Genomic DNA, 11447 nt, shown 5'->3' on the forward strand with positions numbered 1-11447 from the left:
GGGAAACAGCTAGAAGGGTGCTTGTCCCATACAGGAAGCAGAAGTGCCTGGAAAAGAGGCAAGTGCTGAGCAAGTGGCATGGTTGCCTCTCAGACCCCTTCTCCACATACAGAGCCACAACATGGTGGAACGAGTCACCCTGTACTGTGAATACCTAAATCTCGGCCCCTTACAATGTAATAGATGCAACAGCTCTACCTAAGACACAGAGGCCAACACAGGAACCTGTGAAGTTGAGGAGACAGAGAAGTATTGCCCCAAAGAGGGAGCAGATCAAGACTCCAGTGGGAGAACTAAGAGTGAAGGAGATAGCCAACCTGACAGATGCAGAATTCAAAACACTGGTGATAAAGATGCTCACAGACTTTACAGACATGATTGAGTATGGCAAACGCATAAGAGAAGAAGTGAAGGCTATACTAAATGAAACAAAGGAAAATCCACATGGAACCAATGGTGAAGGGAAGGAAACTGGGGTTCAAAACAATGATTTGGAACATAAGGAAGAAAAAAACAGTCAACCAGTGCAGAATGAGGAAGTAAGAATTGAAAAAAAATGAGGAAAACTTCCCAAATTTTGTGAAGGAGATGGACATACAGGTCCGGGAAGCACGAAGGGTCCCAGGCAAGCTGGACCCAGAGAGGACCACACCAGGACTCATCATGATTGAGGTGCCAAAGGGGAAATATAAAGACAGAGTCTTGGGGGCAGCAAGAGAGAGGTGGAGAGTTGCCTCCAGGGGGATGTCTATAGGACTATCAGCTGATTTCTCGGAGGACACTTTGCAGGCAGGAAGGGACTGGCAAGCAGTATTCAATGTGATGAAAGGCAACCTGCAACCAAGATCACTCTATCCAGCAAAGCTATCATTTAGAATGGAAGGGCAGATGAAGTGCTTCCCAGACAAGGTGAAGCTAAAGGAGTTCATTATCACCAAGCCATTATTATATGAAATGTCAAAGGGACTTACTTAAGAAAAAGAAGATCAAAACTATGAACACTAACATGACAACAAACTCACAACTATCAACAACTAAATCTAAAAAATAAAAACAAAATCCAACTATGCAAACCAGAATAAGAACAGAATCATAGGTATAGGGATCATTTGGAGGGTTATCAGCTGGCAGGGGGAAGGGGGAGAAATGGGGAAATGGTGTAGGGACTAAGAAGCATAACTGGTTGGTACAAAATAGACACGGGGAAGTTAAGAATAGTATAGGAAAGGGTGAAGCCAAAGAACTTATATGCACAACCCATGGACATGAACTAAGGAGGGTGGGACTGCTGGAGGGAAGGGGGATACTGGGTGGAAGGGAACAAAGGGAGAAAAAAATAGGACAACTGTAAAAGTATAATCAATAAAATATGCTTAAAAGAGAAAAAGAAAAACAGGAAGGGGAGTAGGGAGATTAGATTTCTCTCCTTCTGTTTAAAGCTGCTGCTGCCGTAGAAGTTTTGCTCAAACCATTTCATGTTTCTTCTGTTTTCAACTTCTTCATCTCTGCTAGCTTTCACAAGGGTTCATGTCTCTCCCATTCTAATAACTAACTTCCCCAACAACCCCCACCCCAGTTACTGCCTTGTCTTATTCTGCGTCGTCTTATTCATGTTTCTCAAAATCGTATGTACTTACTGTCCTTTTCATCCACTTTTATTTCATTTTTAAAAAATTTTTATTGTGAAATGTAATATACATGCTGCAAAGTGCATAAAACATGTACAAGTTAATAAATTAGTTATGTAATGAACACTCAAATTATATAACACCACTATCTTCAAGAAATAGAAAATCACAGTTACCTGGAAACCCTCTACACACCATTCTCTCCCCTCCTAGAAATACCCATCTTCCTGGCCTTGTGGGTGATCATTTTTTGCTCTTCTTCATAGTTTTACCACTTTTGTTTGCATCTCTTTACTATTCAACCTGTTGCCTTCTACTTTATACCTTCCGTTTGATTCCAGAAATATAACAATAAGGTTATCCATGTACAATTGTCAGATCTAACAGATGTTTCTCAGTTCTAATCCCACTAGGCCTCTGCTATATTTGACTTTGTAGACCAGTTCATTCTTTTTGAATCTGCTCTCTGAGTTCTGTGACTTTATTTTCCAGTGGTTCTGCATCCTTGAACTTTTCCTTCTCTCCTCCTCAAATATTGTTATGCCCAGGATTCCAGCTTTAGCTCACTGCTGTTCATACTGGCTGCGGCGATCCTGTTCACTCTATTCATTCCAGCCTCCACTGTTGAATAGATTACTTTCAGATCTAATCTTCAGTTCAGACATGTTCCCTAAGCTTTAACCTTACATAGACAACTGCCTGATGGACATCTCCACCTAGATACTCAACATCCAAGACAGATTTCATCATCTTTCCCTCTATATTGGCTCCTTCTTCATTTCCTATCTTTTCTGAATCAATTGTTCGCACCACTGTTCACCACCAATTCATTCAAGATAGAAACCTGGAAAACATTCTAATTTCTCCTTTCACTCATTCCCTCTTACCTTTTCAGTGTTCAAGTAATACCAGTATTATTTCCTAATGTAATTTCCAAATCTATTCCCTTTTCCTTATTCTTGTTACTGTTGTAGTTTTGGCTCTCATCACCTCACCTGGAATTGCTAACAGCCACCTCACTGGTCTCTCTCCTCCATCTAACCTTCTCCTGCTCATATTCATCCTCCTTATAGCTACAAGCCAAAATGGTTTTTCCAAAATACAATTCCAGCTCTCTGCTCCTATAGTTAAAACCTTACCCATAACACGAGATAAAGTTCAAGCTCCTTAACATGACTTATAAGGCCTTCCAGTTTTCTGCCATGCTTTCTCCAGCATCAATTTTTCTTACACGTGGTATACCCTTTCTTAATTTCATGCCATTGTTCATGCTGTCCCCTCTTCCAAGGATTCTCCATTTGACTTACACCTATTTCCCTGAGTAAATTTAAATTTTATACTTCCAGGAAAACTTTCCCTGACTGCCTTACCCCATCTAATGGTGGATCTCCCTTGCCACTCCATTAATAATGCTTCTATCACTGTGCTTACATTGTCCTGTCATCATCTATCATTATACTGCCGTGTTCTACTAGAATGTTATTCTTTTCTATCTGAGGTACGGTATGGGTACAATGCTGAATGGAATGAGGAGTGGAAAGGAGAGGAAAGCACACAGTGATGTTAAAAATAAAAGAATTGTGATCATGTTATACACTCATGTCACCTGAATGGGTTTTCCATACTAAGCTCCAGGAGGCAATATTTCTTAAGGACTCCCTTACCTAAAAAGAACTTTTCTAGAAAGAATGAGGTTTTAATATTCTCCTAAAATTTAATAACCCTTTACAAATATTCATGTTGCAGACTAAACCTGGACCACCCAAAAAGCCGAAGACCCCTTCTGGACAATCAGCCTTAGTGTATTGCTACAACTGTGGTCAGGAAGGCCATTATGGACACGTAAGTCTGAGTGGCATGTGGACATAAAAATTATTTTGTCATTCAAGAAGTGGTTGATGGAAGATGCACTCAAAACAAATGTAATTTTAAATGCTTGCTTTTTTATAAAGTAATATCTTGAAGTGAGATTTAATATAGTTTCAACTCGTTTATTTCTCCCATCCCTGCCAGAGTAACAGATCTATCATAGCTTATTCCTTATTGATTTAAATATATGTGAACAGGTTAGGCTGAAACAAATAGAGCTCGTAAAATCAATCCAAGAAATAATAGTAGTCAACAGAATGGGAGCTGTTCTCATGCATTCTTATGATCACTAGTATTTTAAAGCAGCCAAATTATGGTTTTAGGTTTCTACATAGTTCTCCAGTCTCTCCAGTTTTCCCTGGCACCGTGTTCAATTAAATCTTCATCATTGACAAGTGAATGCTGACAGTCACTAGTGAAAAGACAGAGGTGCTTCACCATTGACTAGCCTCCTACCCACAAATGCCCAGAATCCCTGTCTGGCCTGCATATTCCCTAACCCCAACTGCAGCGGCCAAACTCTATATCTCCTAGATGCTGAAATGTAAAAGCCGAAGGTGGGACTGAGTCTCCTAGCCAGTGTCTCATTAAGTATGAAACAGCAGCAACTTGTCTCAGAGACAGACTGCACTAAGACTAGACTCAGAGCCCATATATTCTGGGACTCCTGAGGCAGAGGAGGAAAGGCAGTGGCAGCAGAAGTAGAAAATTTGTACAGAGAACTGCAGCCCCAATCTTCAGGTAGGTTTCTAACAGCCTTGGAGCCAAAATAAACTAATATCAAATCAGATCTGGTGACAGGAGGTGGAAAGCTCCTCAAAATGGGTAGGGGTGTGAGCAGTAGGATGGGGGGATAGTATTGCAAGTCACATCTTGAATTCTGACTGGCATTTCACTCGTGCAGACCTTGAGACTAGAACTGTATGCTATAGGAAGAGACAAAAAGTTAGCCAAAGAAAAAGTGCTGGACAAAGTCCATCCACAGACCAAGCTTATCTTCTACATGGTGGTAGCAAGACCATGGAGTGAATGGGTAGTAAATGAAAGCTAGAATGAGGTTTTGATTCTTGGTTCTAATTTTTGCTCTGCTACTGATTTAACCACACAACTGGAACTTTTTCTTTCTGGCCTCCAACTTCTTTATCTCCAAAGCAAAGATGTTGTATAGGAAGATCTCTCAGCAGTGATATTTGGATACTATTAATACTTCCAGTGTGATCAAATAATATAATTTAATGATAAAAGATGAAAAGACCTTTCAATGTACTTAATTCTGTAGAACTCACACTGAAAACTTAGGGAATTTTTTTGTTTGTTTACACAATTATCATCTGTAGATGTTTTACTGCTCTGTGGATTCCTCCTTATTGCCAAAATGCAGATGTTGCCAACACTGTTTAGGGAATATATTCGCATAAGCAGTCCACTGCCACGTGAATCACATAGATGTACAGTTTATGCTTGCTTGCTTCTTTAAAGCAGAGGATTATGATTTTAGCATTTATGTTTGTTCAGTTAAAAACAATTACATTCAGACACATGCTGCTTATTAGTCACCCCTGTTAATGCAGATAAGAAATAGCAATATATTAAAAGCATTTGGAATTTATCTCTGAAATCTAGAATTATATCATTTTTAACTTACAATAAAGCAAATTTGGCAGCCTTATCACTGCCATAGATGAAGAACTCCAGATTATCCAGTGGTGTGGCTAATCCAGAAAAGTAGATAAATTATATAGCCACTATCGGTTGTCTGTGCTAATTGTGGGGACTAGCAATGTGGATAATCAAAGTACAGTCTACATGTAGCTTTGAAAATATTTAAAGTACTATATAGCTCTATAGTCAAATCATTCTAGACTATAGAGGATCCAACTATACTATACAAGTGGTTAAAGGTGTCTGAGGACCGCCCCCCTCTTTAATTTCAGAAATTCACTTCTACAGATGTTATTGAGTAGCTTCTTCATGTGAAGGATATTTGTAAAGTGAATATGGCATCACCCTTCCCTAATTTCACTCACTCTCTAGTTTGGGAGGCAGGACAATCTCAAGCAGCTCCATATGAGGCAAATTGCACTAAGGAACAGTGGTCAGTGTACAAAGAGACTGCTCCAGGAGGGTGTGAAAGGATGTGGGGTGCTGGGAATATATCAAGATCTCTAGTACCTTCTGTAGTTGTAATGTGCTCTTAATATATTATGGTTAAAATCTGTCTTAGTCTATTCAGGCTGCTCTAAACAAACTAACCATAGACTAAGTGACTTATAAACAACAGATGTGTATATTTTAGTGTTCTCAAGTCTGGGATGCCCAAGATCATTGTACCAGCAGATTCTTTGTCTGGTGGGGGCCCGCTTCCTCATGGGTGGCACTTTCTTACTGTGTCCTCACATGGTGGAAGGATCCAGGGAGCTTTGTAGGGTCTCTTTTATAAGAGAACATTAATCCTGTTTATCGGCGTTTCACCCTCATGACCTAATCACCTCCCAAAGGCTCCACCTCTTAATATCATTACATTGAGGGTTTGGGTTTCAACATATGACTTTTGACGGGATGTAAACATTCAGCCCATAGAAGAATCTTAGACCCAGTCTTTCATGGGTATTCTTTCTTTGAGGAACTAGGAGCCACCATGGATGGTGGTTTATAAAAATTATTTATGTATCCATGTAGGTTTGCCTTATAACTTTCAGAACCCAAAAAGTTCTAGTAAGTCAATAAGAGAATAAATCTAAATATAGTTGAAAGAAGGAAATAATAAAGATAACCAAAGTTATTGAAATAAAAAACAAAATTAGTAACATCAACAGTAGCTGGTTCTTCGAAAACATTTTCTTTTCAAAAGGAAAGAGACTTCTGGAAAAGCTACTCAAAGGAAAAAGGAAAGGTACAGATATAAATGAGTTAAAGTATAAATAGCTTAAAATACAGTATAATTTTTAATTATAAGAGAATACTGTATAAACTTTGTGAAGTTCAAAATGAAATCTGATAATTATCTAGAAAAATATAAATTAATCAAAATGACCGAAGAACAATCCTACATGAATCAGTACCACTAAAGAAATTGAGTTAGTAATCAATTTTCCCCATTGAAATATACCAGACCCAATCATTTTATAGTCAAGTTTTACCAAAACTTTATTCAAAAACATAATCCAAGTGAACATTACTCAGCTTATTCTGTGAAATAGATATAACCTAAACCCATTGCAAAATATTTACAGAATATCATTTTTATGCAATCTGAACACTTCAAGTTTACATTATTATTTATTGGAGTATTCATTAGTAGTAAGAGTGTAAAACCATGAGAATGGTAGACACCAACTTTAATACAGTGGCACCTCCTGGAAAAGGAATGTTATAAATGAAAAATGGGAAAGAGTTACACAGATGATTTCAATTATAATGGTAATGCTTCAGTTCATAGGGGGGAAAATAAATAAATTAAAGTCATTGTTATGATTTAATAAAGCTGAATGGTAGGTACAGATTTCCATTATTTTATTTCCTATACTTAAGTATTTATTTTAAGTGACTCATAATTTTTTAATCTCTGCAAATTATGTTCCGAAGTGTATGTACCAGTTTGCTCAGGTGTCTTAAAATTACAAATCACATATATAATGCCAAAATTATGATAAATTAGCTAAACTTCATATGAATATTTCACATACTTTCTTCTTAAGAGGTATTCTAATTTTTCTTCAAGATGGCAAAAAAACAGAAATGGGAAAGTTCCAAAGGGAAAACTTCTTCAAAAAAAACATATTTGGTTTCAGACGTGCTGAATGGACATGTGTCACAGGTCATGATAAACAAAGCCTACTCTATGGGGTGTGTTCAGGCCAAGGATGTGGATTTGGGAACTATCAGCCAAGGGAAAGCTGGAGTCATGAAAGTAGGGAGATGTCCTAGTGTACTGAATGAGAGGAGTGATTTTATCTTGAGTGGAGAGAGCACAAAGAAGAGAGCGTTCCTGTGGAGTGTTTCCAGATCACCTTGGAGCATTTTCAAAGTAGACACAACCCACCACCACCCTGCTCCCACCATGAGAATCAACTGCCCACATGAGCAGCGAGTGTTGAGTTAAAATGAGCTTACAAGCCACATGTGTGGTGGGGAAAGAGTACAGAGCTAAGAAGCTATACCCACATTTAGGGTGCAAACGGGCAGGGAAAAGCTCTTGATGGAAGGCTGTTGAAGAGACAGACAAGCACAAATCTAATACAACATGAGGCCAAGTAAAATAAACCCTTAATAGGAATGAGGCATGTAGTAGGAACCCTCCCGCCCCCAGCCATTGCTGTTAACTCAGACGGGGGTGTTGGCAGGGAAGATTGAAAAAAAGATAAGGGTTTCATAGGTAAAGAAGTAAGAGAAGAAAATTCATGTCCAGAAAAAATTAGCATGTAAGCATGATTGGGTGTCAGGCTGGGTGGTCCTCCCAGTGTCCCAGCGAGACCACACAGCCTACAGCCAAGAATGAGTATCAGTGACATGGCACTCATCTGTAGTGACAGTGGTCCATAATCTTGCAAAAAGTTTATGTGAACAGTGTACCCTTGTGACATCCAAATTTCAAATACAACTTGCAGGAATGTACAGAAAGGCGGATGTTTAACCAGACCTTTCCAACATCTCCATTCATCTACTACTATGATGACAAATATGAAATTCGGGAGAGAGAACACAGAATAAAACGAAAAGTAAAAGGTATGTTATTAGACTTCTAGCTAGACCAACATTGCAACAGTTCCTTAATTTCTTTTTTTTTTTTTTTTTTTTTTGCACTGTCTTTATCTGGTTTAGGGGTCCTTGGTTAACACAGAAAATGGTTTTAATAATTACCATAGAAACTGGAACTTTCTTGACCTCCAGAAATCAAGTACCCACTTCAAAAATCTTGTATTGTAATCTGTTCACGATAAACATTTTTCTAACATAATGATCATTTAGAAAATGTCCAGAAAATATTTCTATCCATATATATGTGCAGTTTTTTAACAGCTCCTTTATTATTTTTTTCCCTATGTGTATCTCTAGTATTTTTCAGAAGAAAGTCTTTCCCTGCTAGGTGAATTCCTGGGGCTTCCCCAAGGGAGTCATTTCTTATCAGCCATGATTACAAGCATAGCTCCAGGTTCACAGCCACCCTCTGTGGTTACTTTATTTTCTGTTGCTGTAACATAAGGTTCTTTCTCACCAAATTATTCTATAACATAAGCCCATTTTCTCTACCTCTGTTCTTTCTTGCATTATACTTCAAGGCGGTTTATCAAGTTATTTTCCTTGCTTTGGGGACAAAGCAGTTCTATGTTTTTCAAATTGACCTATACATTGTGACGCTCTTGGCCTTTTTTGTTATTTTACTGACTCTCTTTAAAAGATTTTTTAAAAATGCATGAAAATGTCATCTCTGCTTAAAGGACTATGGGTGCTTCTGTTTTATTTTTCTTTATACTTTTCTCTGTTTCCCAAATTTTGTATAATGGGTGTTTCTAAGTCTTATGATCAGAGAAAACCCACTTGTTTTCCTTTCTATCTATATTGACAGCTATGGCACAGATCCACTTTGAGGTTTGCTGTGATTCATTGACATTTTTATTCTATGCTGAAGTCTATAAGTCTATTACTTACTTTTTCTGTATTCAAAATTAATTGTTTTTGTCTGCTAAATATACTGCTTTGCACTTCATTTCATTGGGGGGGGCTCTTCTTAGTCTTCGAAGGTTTATTGACATATTAATTTTCATCTCTCACTGAAAACAACATCTCCCACATACCCTATCTGTCACTACCATCAGACACTTACAGTTCCTAATAAAACATAACATCAGATCTGCACTAAAACCCCTGAGATACACGTGTGTGCACATGTACACACTCACTCTCCAAGGCAGTGATCTCTGCTCTGGAGGATTAACCTGTTCAGTTTGGCATCCTCCTCTAAGTACTGTAGTCAAACTTTATCTTCAGAGTGTAACTGAAATGTCATATGAGACTGTCAATAGGACATTTATGCATCTTGCTTTACCTTATCAAGGGCTGCCCGTTGAATTGGTCAGACGTGACTTTTCTTCACAAAGCTAAAATGATTACCTCTCTCACTGGTCCTCGTCTGCATTGTTTAACTTAATTAAATTGTATTGAACAGAATAAATGTCAATGGATTTCTGCATGATTTTCATTGTTAGCAATCAAATATAGAAATACAGCCACACAGTTTTTAGTGAGTGATTTTTACCTTAGTAAAGGCTCTTTAGAATGCCGTATCATTAATGCATTTAAATGTCTGGCTTCCCTCTTTGCTAAGTTATTTACAGACCTGTGAAAGCTCTACATGGACTGCCTAGCTGCAGAATAAGCAAAAATACTTTTATGTTTTCCAGAACTCCAGAAAAATGGGGATTTTCCAAGGCAGTTCAAGAGACCGCATATGAAAGCAGCAAGTCAGAGATCCCACCATGATACGAGGAAGAGCCAGGCCTCATGGAAAAGCAACAGGTGGCCCCAAGAAAAGAAGGAAACCCAAAGAGAAACACCGAGCAGAAACAACAGAGAACATGAGAAGCACAGGAGGGCTGACAGGTGTCATGACGTGGATGAGGACTTTCCCAGGGGCCCAAAAGCACACTCTTCCCCTGGCCCTTTAAAAACCCAGAAGCCTCACAAATCCTTTCACCGCTCACATCACCACAAGTCAAGAAAAGACAGGCTGCCCAGAGAGGGCAAGCGGGGCAAGCATTGGAAGAAGGGGAGCTGCCAGGAGGAGGATGACAATGATAATTTATTTCTCATTAAGCAGAGGAAAAAAAAGTCTAAACTGTGACACAGCTTCTGATTTGGCTTTCCAGTGTTTCTCTGATCCTCGTGTCTATAACATGCCGGCAATATTTTTATTGTCTAAAATTAAATGTCAGGTTCTTGGGGTTTTTGTTTTGATTTTTGTTTTTGTTTTTGTTTTTGTAATCTCAGCCATACCTAGCACTGCTGAACAAACACCTTAGAGATCTGTTCTTTGTATCCAACAGGTTATTAGGTAAGAAAACAGAAAGATAAACTTGGACTTCTTCCCTTGTTCCAGTCGGTCATTTTTACTCAGAATCCTGCAGGTAGAAGAATTAATCTTTTCAAGAGAATATTAAAAAATGATTTGAACAAATAAAAGCTCATCAAATGTAATTCATCTGCAGTATATGTAAGTTAAATCCTTACAGGAAGAAAAATTAACACTAATATGAAAAATTCATCAATCCTTTTCATTATTACTCTTTTTTTAACATTGGAAAGGTAATAGCTATAAGTTTAAGTTTTTCATGCTTCTGAAGCTGGTGTGAGAATCTTTTTTTGGTCAGAACAGCACAGGCTGAAAAATGAAGGTGTCATCGTTGAAGCCCTGAAGAGGCAGGGAATTGGGCTATTGCAAAATACAAGCAAGGGATCCATCCAGCATGAATGTCACGAGACAGAGTTCCTGAAACAAGTGAAAAAGAGTCATCAAAAAGTTTTACATCATCACAATGAAATCATTTTTACCGTAGGCTATCAGCTATGCAGAAATGAATATTGCCCAACTTCAAAAATTGTTCTGTTTTCAGAGGTTTTTTAACTGCCACAGAAATTTTTGTATTTGTGAACCTTTTGTACTTTAAAGTATAATGTTAGCATTATTAATAGAAAAATAAAATGTCTGAAATGGAGTAAATAAATGTGTCTGTTGGGTAAAAACACAATGAGAGTTTGGGTGACAAAGGTCATACTTGGGTTGGACAAGCGACTAAAGTTATAAAATTGTCATTAACTGGAGTTAAAACTCTCTGTTGCCCAAGTACTAGTTCTGCGCCCTAATAAAATGAGGTAGAATCAGTTAACTAGGACAGTTTTATAACATCAGACTCTTAAATTGGTGTTTTACTCTTTGTAAAATACACAGATTGC

General features: G+C 38.1%; 1 protein-coding gene across 1 annotated transcript in view; it reads left to right on the forward strand.

Moving 5' to 3' along the window:
- ZCCHC7 (zinc finger CCHC-type containing 7) overlaps positions 1 to 11204 on the forward strand; it is a 221335-nt gene extending 210131 nt beyond the window's left edge. The window contains exons 7-9 of the mRNA XM_090275923.1: positions 3375 to 3470; positions 8105 to 8222; positions 9899 to 11204. Of these exons, the coding sequence (XP_090132049.1) occupies positions 3375 to 3470; positions 8105 to 8222; positions 9899 to 10338 (654 nt within the window). The 3' untranslated portion in view covers positions 10339 to 11204. The remainder of the gene's footprint in view (positions 1 to 3374; positions 3471 to 8104; positions 8223 to 9898) is intronic.
- The last annotated feature ends 243 nt before the right edge of the window (positions 11205 to 11447 follow it).

This window comes from Furipterus horrens, unplaced genomic scaffold (genome assembly GCF_987537825.1).
Source record: "Furipterus horrens unplaced genomic scaffold, mFurHor1.1.pri manual_scaffold_4, whole genome shotgun sequence".
NCBI lineage: Eukaryota > Metazoa > Chordata > Mammalia > Chiroptera > Furipteridae > Furipterus > Furipterus horrens.